Here is a 17,621-nt window from a genome sequence, read left to right on the forward strand (position 1 = left end):
CTTAACTACAAAGAGCTGCTATAAAAAGTGCAATAGATATTTTTATTTTTATTCCAATTTATTGCAGCAGAAACGCACTGCATGCATGTTTTTGAACAGTATAAATGGTCCACAGGTTCATATTTTTAGTAGAGATATTCTGAACCTCCCTTCATATTAATGATTGATATTTAATGATGTTGTAAACAAACCAACAGGAAAGTTGAAAACATTTATAGTACATGAGAAAACAAGAGATCTATTCAAGGATAAGCAGATCTATCCTATCAGTAAAGAGCACCAGTATAATAAATTAAACGTTTGCAATATAATCTTTATAAGATTCTTTAAAAAACTGGAGAAACTGTTTCACAGCACATCCCTGACAATAAGCTGATTCAAAGCATGAATTGATTAAAATGCTATTTTAAAGAAAACTGGAATCAATGAAAAGCGCAGAACTGATAAAATAATGATTTTGTGTTGATGGTAATAAATCTATCCAATGCACGAAGTGAACAGTCGCAAAGCATTTTTACTCTCGTGTAAATTAAAAAATATCTGTACTTTTACTTCATAAATAAAGGTGGTTGTTTTTTATCTTTAATACTGAAGAACATTAAAAATGTACTACGTTCTTGTCCTAAAATAAATCTTTGAATTACTTAACTCGAGAAAAAGTAAGAAAGTACTAGATTTCTGATGTTATTAAGTGTTAAACGATATTTAATATGAAACATACAATATTATGCTTTGGAATGTTATGAAGTTAAGTTATCTAAAGAAAAACATTGACATTTGAAAAGTACTTTTAAAGCAGAGTTGAAATTCTTGACCAATGCACACAAGCAGGTATGAAATACTTCTGCTTAGAGTCTAGTTTCCAACAAGAGGCTGCACTTAATATACTTCAGTCCAGCGTTCAGTGCAGAAGTCTCTGGTCCAGCGACAGATTGTCCTTCAGACATCTGAGCTGCTCTTCACCCAGTTTGATCTTATCCTCCAGTTTACGCTGCTCAATGATGAGCGCTGACTTCATTTTGACGAAGTGCTGGTAGTCTGCGAGACGCTCTTCGTTGAGGTGACTGGCCAGAATCTCATAAACCAGACGTTCCCTTCGGTCCAGGTTCTCCTTCAGCTCTTTGGCGTCTTCATGCTGGCGAATCAACAGTTTGCGCTTCTCAGTCAAAGTGTGCTGAAAGTACGAAACACGAGTGTGCATTAATCGTTCATTACAACGAATTATGACTTACTTAAATGACGGAAGGAATTAGTACAGTTGACTAAAATGAGGGAACGAATTAATCCGTTTAATCCAGTGACCATAAAAAAAGGTTTTAATTTATAAATCTCGAAAAACCTTACTGACTGATGTTTTAGTGCATTTTAGTTTAAATTTTGAAAAGGTCTCAGTGCAGTTTCACATGACGAGAAGCTTATTTCCTGTTTGCACCTTGAGAAGATGATGGCTGCATCAAAGCTACAAAACTAAAGGCTAGTAAAGTGTCTTAATATAAATATATGACAAAGATTTTTGGTAAACAGGATCTTTAAGGTGTCTAGTATTAAGTATTCAGTTTTGTTGAGTGTGGTCATTGAATAAGTAAACATGTTGATGGTCACAATAATGTCCGGTGGAATAACATTGAACTGTAAATCCAATTGGAGTTGCTAGTGAAAAGACAATAAAATGTTGCAATGACAAAATATCGCACTAAATAAAAAAAAACAATTCTTATGGAAAGTTACAATAATGCTATTGTAATACTCTATGCATTAATATAAAAATTAGATATTATTTTTAACAAAAAAGTAACAATTTTGAAATGCTGTGTTAGTTATTTTATTTCTTTTTTTATCTCAGTGTTCCAATTAATGTTGCATACTTATTTTAATGCATAATAGTAACCCTAGAATGTGATCAAACTGTTTAAAATAGCTGGGCTGAGATATCTAACCATTTTTATGACTTCAGAGATATGTTTTTTCAGTATACACACATTATCACACAGGTCACAATCGTGACCAAACACAAAACTATTTTTCACCCTTCTGCAACAAAAGTAAAAAAAATATATATATTATATTAAACGGGTTAATACAATGTGGACATGATTTACTAAAACGAGGGAACTAATTAGTATTATGTGGCCATAGTTTACTTAAACTAGAGAGATAATTAATACAACATGGACAGAGTTTATGTAAAACAAGGTTTTAGGTTGCTACGATGTATAAAAGTGGATGAACTAATTAGGCAGATTCTTATTTTGTGGCCACACTAAATATATTTTTGTGTGTACGTCGTTTGAAAAGCTTTTGTTTATTCACATGCATCTCATCTGTACCTTCTCGTCCAGTGATATTCCCTCCTCCAGGTTGTTCAGGGCGTTTTCCACGCGAGCCAATCGACCGGACAGCGACAGCAGCAGACTGACCACTTTCTCCAGGTCGCCGACGAACATGCAGAACTTCTCCAGCTCGTTGGGTTTGCATACGGTCAGTACAGTGGCCTCCACTTCCTCTCCCAGGACGTTATTGTCCTGCACATCTTCCTGCAGGCTTTCACGAGCCTCTCGAAGCACCTGAAGCTTCTTACTTAGGCTGTCAATCAACTCTTGCTGCAGACAGACAGAAATGACAAGAACACTTGAAGAATCATAAAACATTTATTACTTCTGTCATCAAACATGGATGTAGTCCTGACAGAAAAGTTATTAATGCGGAGATGCGTAAAGTAACCATTTTCACAATTAACAAATGTATGCAGATTTTAAGCAATCAGGATAAATTAATTTTAATGTAATTTTTTTAAATAAAATAAAATTGACGCGAATAATAAATTAAACTATGCCATGAGTTTACTTTTTTAAAGATAGTTTTCAATATTTTTATTTGCCATATTTAGTTGTATACAGATTATAAACTGCACTGAAATGTAAATAGTCCGAAATGTTCGCAAAATATTGTAAATGGAAGTGTAAAATGTTCGTGAAATTTTGTACATCGTGTAAACTCAATCACATTGAGTGCAGAAATCTGATAATCAACAATTATTTCTGTTCTCACCGAAAGGTTACAAGAAAACTTGCAACCAATCAGAACATTTGTGGGCGGGGCTAACAGTACAACACAATTAAAGGTGCAGGAAGAATTTTTGAAAAACGCTTTTGACTGCAGTGTCGGACCATGTCCCAAAACACACTTCCAGCCAATCAGCAGTGAGGGGGCGTGTCTTGAATAGAGTGCACAATTTGAGTGTTTGTTGTTGTTTATTTTTGATAGGGGAGTAACATTTATTTGGCATTGTTTCACACAACTTCCATATCTGTGTTGGCTTTCGTTTGAACTTCACTTGTTTCCGTGATCTTCGTTATACCAAGGTTACGTACGTGTGGGGCGTGTGGAGATATCAAAATAGGGGTCCTGTTGGGGTATAGGCGTGTTTGTTTTGGTGCTTTCAAATATAAACATTGTTTGGCAAAAAAATCGCTTAATGCCTCTTTAAATTAAAACCAAGCAACAAAACGGATATAAAATTATACCTTCTTGTTGGAAAGGTCATAATCAAGTTCGTCCTCTGAATCCTGTTCCTCCATGTGTTCCTGCATGTCCTTCATCTTTATGAGCAGCTCTGCTTTAGGTGCAGATGTGCTATAATACGACGAACTGCTCACTAATGACACTGATGATGCCAAATTGTCCTCCACCCTGCAGAAATAAAAGAATAATCCCTATATAAGCACAGTTGAATGATTCTCAAATATGAAACAGTCACAGATTTAAAGCCAAATACATTATACTTGCTTTATGTGTGTATGAGTAGAGGCTTTGGTGTCATGAATAAGACTACTAAAAGATTTACTAAAAGAACAAACAATGCAACTCCGGTAGAACGGGTTATAGCCTTCAAATCATCAATTACGTAACGCTGATGATGAAAAATTCATGACAAAACAGAAAATGTCAGGTTTTCCACTGAGTGAATCACAAATGAATGTTAAATAATAACCCGGCTCATTTTCCACCTTAAATAAAATAAATAAGAAATTACATTTTGATGAAACCTATTTTAAACACGCCATGTTTAAGCGCCAATCTTTGCTTTTTCTGCATTGAGTACATTTATTACCATAATGCTCAATGCCAAAAATGCAAAATACTGTAATTTGCATAATATGAAAACTGGACATGTTTTTTTGAGATTCTCAGGCAGTGTACCTCTGCTGTGTATTTTTAGGGGATGTCTGTTTTGAGGCTGCTTTCCTCCTCGGCTGCGCTCCCTCCAAGAGCTGCTCCCCCTGTGGAAATATCCCCTCCATCAGATCCATGGTTGTCTTCATGTTACTCTGATCCAAGATGTCCACCAGACTCTTGTCGATCCCCATGATATCTCTGGCCAGCTCTTCTCGCTTCAGGTCCTCCTCTGAGTGTTCGTCCACCCCATTGCTCCTCACCTGCACTTTATTGTCTAGTACCGTCTTGTCAGTCTCATGTTCTAGATTTCTGATTGGTTCAAGGCGGGTGTAGGCAATAAACGGCGACTTCGATTGCTCTGGAGAATCTAGTTTTTTTAATTGGCCAGTTTTAGGCACCTCATAACCTCCAGATGATTCACCATATGGTGGATAGTTTCGGTTTTCTCCCTCTGAAATATTTTCTGTACATATGATCTGTATGGGGACCTTCCACCCAGAAGTGTTTGGCTTGGATGTTTCCTCCATCTTATTACTGCAATAGGGAACAGCAACTGGCAACAATTAATGGCTAAATATAGGGTGGTTAATATTCCACAGCTTATTATGGGCTTTTGTACTGTGTAGGTCTAGGAATTTAGTTCTAGGAGCTATCCAGCAGTGTGGTTCCTAGAGAACCAATTTGTCCCTCGGGCCGTTTTCCTGGTTGCAGCAGGAACTATGAAGCGGCCAATGGCGACATCCTTATGCGCAGCATTTACAAATGTCAATAACTGATGAATTGAGCACACCGTGATCGCAGCCGTTTTTGTTGTGTGTCATGTCTTACATGTTAATGGAGATATAAGTTTAATGCACAATAATAATGCAATTGAAAGAGCAAAAAATTGGGCCAATAGATGAAATCTCCTATGACCACTTCAAGTGTTACACATCACCGAGGCTAAGAAAAGAACACAATGCTTAATACTGTTTTCCATGTTCGTGAAGTATTTTTTAAATGACAAAAATGTCTTTATTTTCTGTAATTTAATTAAAAAAAGCTAATTTTCTCATATTCTAGATTCATTGCACACAAACTGAAACATTTCTAGAGTTTTTTTCTTTAATTCTGATGGTTATGACTTATAGCTTATGGAAAAACAATTCAGGATCTCAAAAATCAGAATATTTTCTTAAATATCAATAATAATAAAAAAGATTTACAAAACAGAAATCTCCAAAGCAGGTTTAATTACGCACTCAATACTTGGTTGGGGCTCCTTTTGCACAAATTACTGCTTCAGTGTGGCGTGGCATGGAAGCAATCAGTCTGTGGCACTGCTGAGGTGTTATTGAAGCCCAGGTTGCTTTCAGCTCCTCTGTATTGTTTGTCAGATGTTACTTATCTTCCTCTTCACAATACCCCATAGATTCTCTGTGAGGTTCCGGTCAGGTGAGTTGAGTTGACTGGCCAATCAAGCACATTAATATCATGGTCATCAAACCACTTGTAAGTGGTTTTGGTCTGTGGGCAGGTGCTAAAGTCCTGCTGCAAAATGAATTCAGCATCTCCATAAAGCTCGTCAGAGGAATAGAAGAATAAAGTGCTCCAAAATCTACTGGTAGATGGCTGCATTGACTCTGGGTTTGATAAAACACAATGGACCAAAAACAGCAGGCGTCACGGCACCCAAATCATCACCGACTTCGGACAATTCACACTGGACTTAAGATTCTGTGCCTCTCCAGTCTTCCTCCAGTCTCCAGACCTTGATTTCCAAATGAAATTTAAAATTCACTTTCATCTTAAAAGAGGCTTTGGACCACTGAGCACTTTTTGGACCACTTTTTCTTCTTAACCCAGGTGAGACGCTTCTTACTTTGTTTCTGGGTCAGAAGTGGCTTGGTTCTAGGAATGTGACAGCTGTAGCTCTTTTCCTGAAGACGTCTGAGTGTGATGACTCTTTATGCACTGATTCCGGCTTCAGTCCACTCCTTGTGAAAATCTCCCGAGTTCTTGAATCAGCTTTTCCTGACAATCTTCTCAAGGCTGTGGTTATCTCTGTTGACCCCAAAGAACTAGTTAATTACAGACCGATCTCGAATCTCCATTTTCTGTCCAAGAAACTAGAAAAGGTAGTATCTTCACAATTATATTCCTTCTTTGAGAAAAATGGTATCTGTGAGGATTTTCAGTCAGGATTTAGACCGTATCATAGTACTGAGACTGCTCTCCTTAGAGTTACAAATGACATGCTCTTATCATTTGATCATGGTTGTATCTTTCTTTTAGTGCCATTTGATCTTAGTGCTGCGTTTGACACTACTGACCACAACATTCTTTTGCATAGACTTGAACATTTTGTTGTCATTAATGGAAGTGCATGGTTTAAATCGTACTTATATGACCGCCATCAATTTGTAGCAGTGAATGAAGATGTATCATATCGATCATAAGTGCAGTATGGAGTACCTCAAGGCTCAGTACTAGGGCCATTACTCTTCACGCTTTATATCCTTGGGTTACCCTTGGGAGATATCATCAGGAAACACAGTGTTAGCTTTCACTGTTATGCTGATGATACTCAGCTCTATATTTCTTCGCGGCCCGGCGAAACATACCAATTTGAAAAACTAACGGAACGCATAGTCGATATTAAAAATTGGATGACGAGTAATTTCTTACTGCTAAATTCTGAAAAAACAAAGGTGCTAATTATAGGACCTAAAAACTCTGCATGTAATAACCTAGAACACTGTCTAAGACTTGATGGCTGCTCTGTCAATTCTTCGTCATCTGTTAGGAACCCAGCTGTGCTATTTGATTACTTTCCTTAGCAACGTTTCTAGCATTTATAAAACTGCATTTTTCCATCTCAAAAATATATCTAAACTACGGCCTATGCTATCAATGTCAAATGCAGAAATGTTATTCCATGCATTTATGACCTCAAGGTTAGATTATTGTAATGCTTTATTGGGTGGTTGTTCTGCACGCTTGGTAAACAAACTACAGCTAGTCCAAAATGCAGCAGCTAGAGTTCTTACTAGAACCGGGAAGTATGACCATATTAGCCCTGTTCTGTCCACAGTGCCCTGGCTCAAACTGGCTAAACATCGTATAGATTTTAAAATATTGCTTATTACTTATGAAGCCCTGAATGGTTTTGCACCTCAGTATTTGAATGAGCTTGCTACATTATAATCCTCCACGTCCGCTGCGTTCTCAAAACTCAGGCAATTTGATAATACCTAGAATATCAAAATCAACTGCGGGCGGCAAATCCTTTTCCTATTTGGCACCTAAACTCTGGAATAACCTACCTAACATTGTTGGGGTGGCAGACACACTCTTGCAGTTTAAATCTAGATTAAAGACCCATCTCTTTAACCTGGCTTACACATAACATACTAATATGCTTTTAATATCCAAATCCGTTACCATTTTTAGGCCGCATTAATTAGGTAAACCGAAACCAGGAACAACAGGAACACACACCATAACACCCAATGTACTTGCTACATCATTAGATTCTCTATTATTCCGAGGTAACCGTAAAGACCCAGATACAGTAAAGACTTTGTCTCAGACGACGACCGGGACGAGACCACAGGAAAAATATGATTCTTCTGCCAATCTGACTTTGCTGCAACCCGGAATTGGACTGCTGGTGTAATGACGACTTGATAGCTAGGACTGTAACTGTAGCTAGTTGGGGACAAGTGACCACTGTGGTGCATCGATAAGAATGCAATTGGATGCTGTAAATCTCTTCGATGGTTTTATTGACACTCAGCAGAGGATTATCTGTCTTCATGTACGTACAGTATGTGTGTGTGGTTCTTAGTAAATTCTACAATGCGTTTACCGGCCAATCTCACAACCAACTCAAAACGAAACTAAAACTGTTAGCGCTAAAACTGTGTTCTCTCTGTGACCCCGAAACGAAGCAGCTGATTGGCTAATCCCCATAACAGCAAGTCCTTCTTCACAGCTGGTTTGGTCTGGTCAGAGGAGAACTGGCCCCCCAACTGAGCCTGGTTTTCTTCCAAGGTTTTTTCTCCATTCTGTCACCGATGGAGTATTGGATCCTTGACGCTGTCGCCTCTGGCTTGCTTAGTTGGGGTCACTTCATTTACTTCATAACTTTTTGAGAAACTGAATTTTTAATTTTCCTAAGCTGTGAGTCATAACCATCAGAATTAGAACAAAAAACTATTTAATTAATTCAGTTTGTGTGCAATGAATCTATAATTTAAGAAAGTTAGCTTTTTTAATTAAATCACAAAAAAAAAAAAAACGTTTCAATGATATTCAAATTTTTTGCACCTGTATCTTAAACTCTACATACCTGCATGGATCCCTTTTCTGCACAGTTGCAGATGGTTCATCTGTGAGCCTCTGTAGAAGGAACCGAAGAGAAGGAGAACCCATTCTGTTGGCTGAGGTTACTGTCAGGTCAACGTTCTGTTTGGAAGAAATGGAGGAATGACCTAAAAGACAAAGCCTGTGTGATAACATCCCCTCGGTGTCTGATCTCTGATTGTCCTCTGGTGCAGCGGTTGGGCTTTTGTCTTTCTCCAGATGTTCTGAAGGACATGGTCCCTGATTTGGCTCAGGGGAATTGGTCTGAATCCTAACTTCCTGAGAGGCTCTGAAAGGGCATGTAGTTTCCTGCTGTCTGGGTTGGGCAGACCTTGGCGGTTCAGGACTTTTGTTTTTAGGAAACAGCTGTTCTGACATTGGAACCTGGAAATGATGTGAGAAAAGTGGTGAAGAATGCCTTTTATCAAGTCTGGATTTCTGGTTGGAGGAAAGGGGGTCTGCATCACTTTTCAGAAAATTCAGTGTGAAGGACTTCAGAGGCTTGGAGTTGTTGGGTGGACCATGCACCTTTTCGGATACACTGTGATGTTGAAATTACAATAAAACACACTAATTATCAGTCTGTACATTAGCAAATAACTGAAAATATAATAATTCCACATTGTTCACAAAGACAGAAATCTTAACCTAGGGATACGTTTGTCCTGTTGGTCCTTGGGATCAGACGGAGATTCAACAAGAAACTTTCTGGGTGGCAGATGAGTTTTCTGAAAGACATAAGGATCCGTTTACACCAATGCCAAAGATCATTAATCACTAATCACCAATCTTGATCAACTGTGCCAGCAGAAAACTCTTTATGACTATTACCAAACAATACAACCTCTTAATCATAGGTTTCTGCAGAGAAAACATTGTGCATCTAATAAAACATAGACCATGTTCAATTAACAACTTTATGAAAAGACCACCTAAGACATTTTCAGTATAACAACAAAACAAATAATATTTTTACCTGTCCGTAGAATTCTGCAGAAGGGGAGGAACAGGATCTTTCATGAATACACACTCTGCTGTTGGATTCCTCAAAGCCTGAGTCCAGGATGTTTTCAGCTGAATGATATCTGCCTGTTGTTATTCTTTCCACTAGCTTCTTCTGCATTTTCCATGTAGCTTCATATTCTGCAAATGTACCAAGCTGTTGTTGCTCTTCTGTATTAAGGTCAGCATTACTTGATTTACTTTCTTTTAAGGGAGACTGACTGATGTTTTCACTATCTTCAGTTAATCTAGTCGTTCTCTCACTGTGGTCTTCAGTGGGGCTTAGCAGGGTTTGCTTTGGAATGGGCTTTTGGAGAACTGGTTTGCAGGAACCTTCAAAGAAGTTATGTCGGTCCACAAAGGACCCGGCTGCCTTATCCTCAACTCCTACTTCATTGATCTTGTTGGGTTCAGAGAAGGAATACATCTTTTTATTCATTGGAAACCTTTTACGCCCCCCAATGTGGGTGACTTGCCCTTGAACAGGCCCAGTTTTTTTGGTAAGTTGACCCGGCACTACTTCGTTCCCAGGAAGCTCCAGGTCCCTCCTCATAAAAGAGGTGGCCTTCAGAACTTTGGTTTGGGCTTCCTTTAGATGATCCTTGTAGGTGTTGGAGAAGGAACCATCAGATGATGATGTGGAGGTCTCATTGGACTTCCAGATGTCAGAGTCCTCCTCAACTTCACTTGAACAGGTCAAGGTAGTGGCACTTCTGCTTTTCTGAAGCTGGGCTTTCTTCTGTTGGATCTTGTTGCGTAGAGTTGTGGCATAGCGGTCACTCTGTCTTCCCTGTTTGTCACAGATTGCTTCACTTGACTTTTGACCACCTCCTTTGGATGTTACAGATTTTTCTTCCATCTTCTTGCCCTCCTGGACAAAAGAGTGCAACTTGGGTGTCTTGTGTGGACAGATATTGTGATCCTGCTTGATGATCCATGGATTGTCCTGTTGGTAAGTGGACACAGAGTTCTTCTGCTCCATCTGTAAATTTGGTACATGCCTAGAAGACTGCAGCTTAACTCCCTCTTTCTTCATTGGAGTTTCTCTTTCCCCGGAGCTGGACTTTGAAATCAGATGGTTTGTTACAGGGGACATGGCTTGAGATAAAGGAGGACTGATGGCATCTTTGCTGTAACCATTGGAGTTCTTGCTCTCACATACCTTGAGGTACGGCTGGGTATACTCTGTCTTCACAACCTTTTGAGAACCAACAAAGGTTCTGTTTGTGGCACCTTGGGAGGTTCCCATTTTAGACCTCCGTTCATCTCCCAACCAACCCTGCATAGGTGATTCCAAGTAAGGCTGCTGGGCAGTGATGCAGTAGTAACGGAAATGAGCCTGGCCCTCATGGTTTGGTTCAAAGGCCATGGAGGTTCTGGTTTGGTTTCGCCTACCAGTGTTGGTGGGCAAATCTTGAAGACTTTGGTAGTAGCTCCCAACACTTTGGGTCTTTGGGGAACATGCATATTTGGGGTAGGCAGAAAAGGTTCTATCATCCCTGTTCTGTCTCTGATGCTGAAGTTCATATGTAAATGGATTCTGGCCTTGTTTAACATCAGTGCTTGAATTGGAAAAGAGTTTGGTAGGGATTAACTCATTAGGGTAGTCCTTAACCAAAAGATACGGCTGAAGAAAGTCCTTTTTTGGAGGTGGATTGTAGCCGAGTCTCGCTTCATGCCCGTCCACAGCTTGGCAGTAAGGTTTCTTTGACGGATGAACAGAAAGTCCTTCAGGGAATGATCCCACTAAGCTCTTCTCATGAACTCTGGTGGCAGTGAAACTATCACTACGCAAGGGTGGAGAAGGAGCTTGAGTAGTGGACATCTTGTTCTCAGGAATATGCCACACAGGTCTATGGTTGGATTTCCCATTGGAGGACAATTTGAAGCTGGCTTGCTCCTCCACGTTAGGACTCACTCGTCCACCATTGCCAATTGGGATCTGTAGGCATCTATGAAAGTCACTGGGAACTCCTAGATTACTGGGAATGCCTTTATAAAACATCCCCTCTGTGCTTGCCCGAGGTGCACTATGGTCAGCTGTGCCTGATAAAAATGGGTTACATGCAGAAGTTGGTTTGCTGTTGACACTCTCAAGCACTGGGTGATCTACTCCACCAGTGGATTTGCTCGATAAAGGGTGCTCTTTAGATAAAGAGTGAGATGAGGGCGCTACACTTTCCATATTTCCAATAGAGCTTAACTGGCAGGATACTTGTCGCAGATTGGTCAGTCCCCAACAGCTGGTGAAGTCTTTTGAGGGTGACCTGGTATGAAACAAAGCAAATTAATGATGTTGATTGGAGTTCAGTTTATATCAATTACATATAAACCCTCAGAATCTCACCCTGCATCATATTTCGTCTCCGAAGTGGGGTCAGGTACAGGGTTAGGTCCAGATTTGGGGGTGTAGATGGTGGGGTTATCTGTAGATTTAGCGCAGTGCAACGAATGGCGTCTACATGATGATTCATTCCTCCTGAAATAAAAAAAGAAATCTTTACTTAACTTCTACTTAACTTTTAGCTTTAAATTAGAGCATAAATACATTTAAATCTTCATATGATCAATAAACATGATGAATACAGAATTTTAGTAAGTAAGCAGTAAGTGACATACCCTTTGAAGTGGTTTTTCCTGAAATGCATGTGAGGACCAAAAGGAGAGGGACAATCAGATAAACACAATAAACACAAGCAGTTTATTTTTGACATATAATCAACATTCATCAACAAGACAACAGAAAACACTGAAGATGCTGCACTGACGCTCACAGGTTCTACAGAAGCCAGTGAAAATGAAACACGATAATCAGCTTAAACATGTAATCCCCATCTTGCACGTGAACAGCACACCTACAGCTAACACACCACATGGCAAAGGATGTGATACTCGGGTCTACAGGGTCATGCACGGCTGGGGTCACGAGACAGAGGCCAACATCTGCACGATACCTCATAGAACTTCTTAAAATCTTGGTGAGAAAGTTTCCGGCCACATGTACTTCACTTTCTGCAGGCATTGTATGCATTACAATATCCACCATTTTAACTTTCCTGAGCAACAATGAGAAAACAATATATATAGAACCATTGAAGCATGAAATATTATAAAATGTTATACAATAAACATTCATTTAATAATTAAATAATATACTAGAAAATAAATTAAAATAATGTATAACAGATTATACAGAATTAGCCTACTGCCATCCACTATTGCATATTGGGATGCATAACATAAAACAAGCACGCTTCACTAATTAATTTACAGTCTGCTCGGGGGTAACTGGGGTAAAGCTTGTTTCCGGGTGTACGGAGGGCACCATATGCTGAACAACAGAGGAGCGCCTGCATGTGATCAACAGGAGCTTAGAGTCTTTTAATCGGTCACAAAGGAAGATGTGCAGCTACGCATTCTTCTCAATCTGCCATCTGTCTGAGAGAACAATCATCACGTCACTTCAGAATAATGACCAGATCAAGACTCGTGTGGATCGTTGGAGAGCATGGTTATAGTTAACTAAAACTAAAAACTTTAAAAAACTAAAAAAAAACTATATGTATACAAAACTACTGATGTGTGTATCTATACATATATAGATTTTATTTTACAAAAGCACAACAAAAATTACTAAACTTTAAAAATTAAAATAAAAACAGAACATATAAAACTCAAGTAAACAATATAATAAAAAATGATAAATATATACAATATATGTTCCTGTAGCTCAACTGGTAGAGTATTGCTCTATCAAGCGCAAGGTTGGGAGTTCAATTCCCCAGGAACACATGATAGTTAAAAATTTTAGACACTTTGAATAAAATCATCTGCTAAATGCATTAATTTAATTTAATTTATATATATATATATATATATATATATATATATATATATATATATATATATACTGAAAATGAAAAAAAAGGTATCTTAATGATAATAAAATGTAAAATTATTTGCACTTATCCTATATTATATTGTTGCTGGAAAAATATTCAGTATTGATGTAGTTTATGTAATCAGGTGAAGATGACAGTGACTCTTTCAGGAAAAACACAACATCTAAACTTCTAAACATCTAAAAGTCACTATACGACCTCAAATGTCCAATGCAGAAAATGTCAGGGAGACAGAAATGTTCTGGACAGAGTGAAAAAGCACTTAAAAAATAAAAAAGAGACAGTAGCCATTGCAAAACTGACTGCTTGCCAACATTGTCAAAGCAAGTTGAAAATAAAAATAAAAGACTAACCTTGCAGCCTATCTAACTAAATTCTAGCTAAAACAGCTGATTAATAAGTATCTCAAGCAGAGGTGAACTGACTGAACACACTTTTGCATATCATATGCAGAATTGTTTTTGAAGAGAAAAATATAGAAATGCATGACAACAAACATCACAAATAAAAAACAAAACTCAATATGCTGAAGAATACAGACAAACTTACCCAGTTTCTTTATGGTAATCCTGGTTTAAAGTGTGAAAAAAGTTGTTTTAATTCACATCCTGACAGCACTTACTTTCCTCTGCTGCTCCAGCCGTCACATTCCTCTGATTTTAAAGACGTGTGTGCATGTGTGGAAAGACCTGCACCTAACAGCTAATGTAGGTAATGTAGGTCCGACCTTTAACCCACATAAAAGCTCAAAAAATCTAGTATTATGCAACTGAAGTATCTGAAACAACAAAAACATTGAGTATGTGACTGACGTGTCCCATGCAGATTTCCTTAAGAGATTATAGACGTCTGAGACCGAGAGGAGTGAGGAGTATTATAGTAACATGCTCTGAAATCGACTCATCTGATTGGCTGAGGGTCTGTCACATATCATTACAATATGAAACATAACTTAGAACAAATAAACTGAAATAAAATAAAATAATAATACATTTAAATCTACTTTTAAATCTACTAAAAATATAAAAATGAACAATAAATAAAATAAATATGAATTAAACTAAAATAATAAATATAATTTAAATCTACAAAAAAATTTTTTTAAATAGTTAGAAATAAATTAAAAACCTATAAATAAAAATAAATCTGAATAATTAATAAATAATAGAATAGAATAAAATAATGAATAGAATGTAAATTTAATTAAGGATAAACAATATTTGAAATAGATTAACAGAATTAATTAAAAATGTATATTAAGAACTAAAACAAAATAAAACAGAAAGTACATCTACTTAAGCATTTTAAATAGTAAATAGTAACTTAAATTATATATATATATATATATATATATATATATATATATATATATTAACAATGTATGTAAATCTACTTATGATAAATACACATGATGAATGCAGAATTTTAATAAATCAAGTATTTTATGTCACCATTTTTAGAGGTGAAAAATATTTTTTAGTTTTTTGTATTAATTTATGAAAGAATAAAATGTAATTATTTAGTTCTTTGAAATAAAATGTATGCTAATTATTCCGTAAAAAAGGGGCAAAGAAAACATTAGCTGACACATAAGTTTAAATATATTTCTTAAATAAATAAATAATAACAGTGACATAATTTCACTGCGATAAAAATAAAAAAAGGTAAATATAAAAGTAAAAGCTAATAGTAATGCTAAAGTAGCATTGGTCTAGTGCGTCTGTATAATACAATTCTGACATATTATTTTCTGTCATATTTTCAGGCCTCTTATGAACTCACACTTAAATAAAGATTAACCTGTAATTATTATAAATAAAAATAACACACTGCACATTTATGTGCATATCGAATAAAATTACTTAAATATTAAAATGATTGTTTTTATATGTTATATATATATATATATGTATGCATATGTGTGTGTGTGTGTGTGTGTGTGTGTGTGTGTGTGTAGAAAACAACTATAAAATTTAAGTGACAATTGAAAATATACAGTAGAAACAAAAGTAGTTTTTAAAAATAACAGTATCTTGATACGAAGATAAAATTGGTCATTACTGCATTGATTGTATTTTATACTATTAAAGTGATTTTATTTTAACAAATAAACTGGATGGGTATCATAAATGTAAATGTACAAACCTAAACTACAAACCAAATAAACATACATTAAGTACAGTGTGTAAGACGGCTTCAAGAGGTCAAAGAGCAGATACCTGTTGATGTGAATCTAGCGGATCAGAGTTTGATCTTCATTGTGGAACGTGCCTCGTTTGTTTGTTTGCGTACAATGAGCCCAGAGACCAGCAGCCAATCACAGCGCAGGATGAACTCACCTTCCCAGCGGACTCATCCATTTCTCTAAGCGCGGGGGGAGATTATAGTTAAACACACACAAGAGTCTTACACAGACGTCACTTCACCATTATATCTGAACTGGAAATCAGGAGTCTCATATTCACAACATCTCCAGAATTAAAGTATGCAGACATTAAATGTGTCTGTTGTTTTGCTCTTGGTAAGTCTTTGCTGTGAGGATTCAGGGTTCAGGTCAGCATCCACTTAGATCACATGAGCTGACTCTGATGCTATACAGTTGATGTTAATGTTTTATCATTTGTTTGTTCTACATTTCTGTACATAATGTTTCATCCACTTTAAAAAGTTTGACAAAGCCACTACCATCTATAATAAACTTTTTATATAAATAAATCCATAAAAACATCTGATGATCAGTGCTATAAAGCCAGAATAAAAAATGTGCACGAGAGTCAGATGTTACAGTCATTAGTTCAAAAATACATTAAAATACAAAAATACATTTTTTTAAAATCATAGCATTTTTTTTTTTTTTTTGCAAACGTTCAATAACTATTTACATCTTATAACTTATACATCTAAAATCTTGAAAAGCCCTGCTCTGACACATTATTATCATCAGAGTGTAATGAAATATTATCAGAACAGAAACCACATGAATGAACAAAAACACCTGCAGAAAACTATCCAAGACTAGACCTTACTTTGAGCGTCATTAAACTCCATTGAGCTCAGAAGAGCAGCGCCCCCTGCTGGACGCTTCAGTATTACGTCCCTTTAATTGTGTCGAAAATAATTTGAGGGAATAATATCAGAATAAATACACATATAAAGTTGAAAATGCATCTAAAATATTTTAAGTTTATTGAGTTATGGCCAAACAAATATCAGTAGATCAATTCAGACAATAATGTTAAAATAAAAACACACAACGCTGTAAATTCAATACAAGATTTAAGAATGATTGTATATATTTAATTAGTTTATTTGACCAAACATGCAACAGTAAGTAAATGAATAAATTGATGAATAGATGGATAAATAAATTAACTAATTACACACATAAAGTTGGACATTTCTATAAAATATTTTAAATTTATTGAGTATTGACCAAACAAAAAAACAAATATTAATCAATCAATAATGTCAGGATAAAAAAATAGCAATTTCAAGTAAAATTTCAAGTAGCAATTTCATATAAAAGATTTATAAATGATTGTATATATTTAAATAGTTTATTTGAAAAAAAAAAACAGTGAATGAATAAATTAATGGAACTAATATCAGAATAAATACACACATAAAGTTGGAAATTCACAGGGCTGGTTCTAGGGTGAGTGGAGAGCTGGGGCTTAGCCCAGAAAAATCTGAAAGATTTACCTTGTTTAAAATATACAAAAACAAAAAAACCAAAAACAAATTTAAAACATTTTATTTAAAGTATTGAGGAAAATACATTTGCTTTATTGCCAACAAAAATTAAGAATTGCAAAACAAATGAAACAGCGCGAAAGCAATGATTTTGCAATACATATTTTCCATGGTCATATCTATTAATTTATTTGCAACGCTGCTTTTATTTTGCGTGTCAGTCTAGTTTAAGCTTGCGATGCCATTTTTCCTTTGCGCTTCACTTTTCTGCAGGTCTCTCTTGTGGCACTGTTTTGACGCGGGGGCGGAGTCAATGGACGAGGGCGTGTACAACATGACTCCATGGAAGTGACGTCATCGGCCCGAGATGCAGCTCACTGATCCAGGTCCTGTCATGATGAGCAGAGACTTTCGAGTGGATCGTTTATTTTTATTCAGTAGCATTAAAACATTCATGTTTTCGTTTTATTTACTTTATTAACAAATGTATATTTATTAGCA

The 17,621-nt window shown here is 36.5% G+C and overlaps 1 protein-coding gene across 4 annotated transcripts; it reads right to left on the reverse strand.

Moving 5' to 3' along the window:
* Nucleotides 1-150: 150 nt before the first annotated feature.
* LOC127968218 (protein Shroom2) lies at nt 151-15,716 on the reverse strand. 4 transcript variants are annotated; one of them, XM_052569263.1, is made up of 11 exons: nt 15,647-15,716; nt 13,977-14,205; nt 12,145-12,963; nt 11,873-12,004; nt 9,500-11,792; nt 9,172-9,251; nt 8,510-9,064; nt 4,201-4,710; nt 3,525-3,690; nt 2,328-2,600; nt 151-1,174 (listed from the first exon to the last, which is right to left on the reverse strand). In XM_052569263.1, exons 3-11 carry the CDS (start codon nt 12,252-12,254, stop codon nt 902-904), a joined length of 4,392 nt encoding a protein of 1,463 aa, XP_052425223.1. In that variant the 5' UTR covers nt 12,255-12,963; nt 13,977-14,205; nt 15,647-15,716; the 3' UTR covers nt 151-901. The 4 variants fall into 4 exon arrangements, with proteins under 4 accessions (XP_052425223.1, XP_052425226.1, XP_052425224.1 ...); XM_052569266.1 differs by lacking the exon at nt 15,647-15,716 and having other exon boundaries at nt 12,145-12,162; nt 12,480-12,963; nt 13,977-14,445; XM_052569264.1 differs by lacking the exon at nt 15,647-15,716 and having other exon boundaries at nt 12,145-12,162; nt 13,977-14,444.
* Nucleotides 15,717-17,621: the final 1,905 nt, after the last annotated feature.

Source organism: Carassius gibelio, chromosome B11, assembly GCF_023724105.1.
Source record: "Carassius gibelio isolate Cgi1373 ecotype wild population from Czech Republic chromosome B11, carGib1.2-hapl.c, whole genome shotgun sequence".
In the NCBI taxonomy this organism is placed as follows: Eukaryota; Metazoa; Chordata; class Actinopteri; order Cypriniformes; family Cyprinidae; genus Carassius; species Carassius gibelio.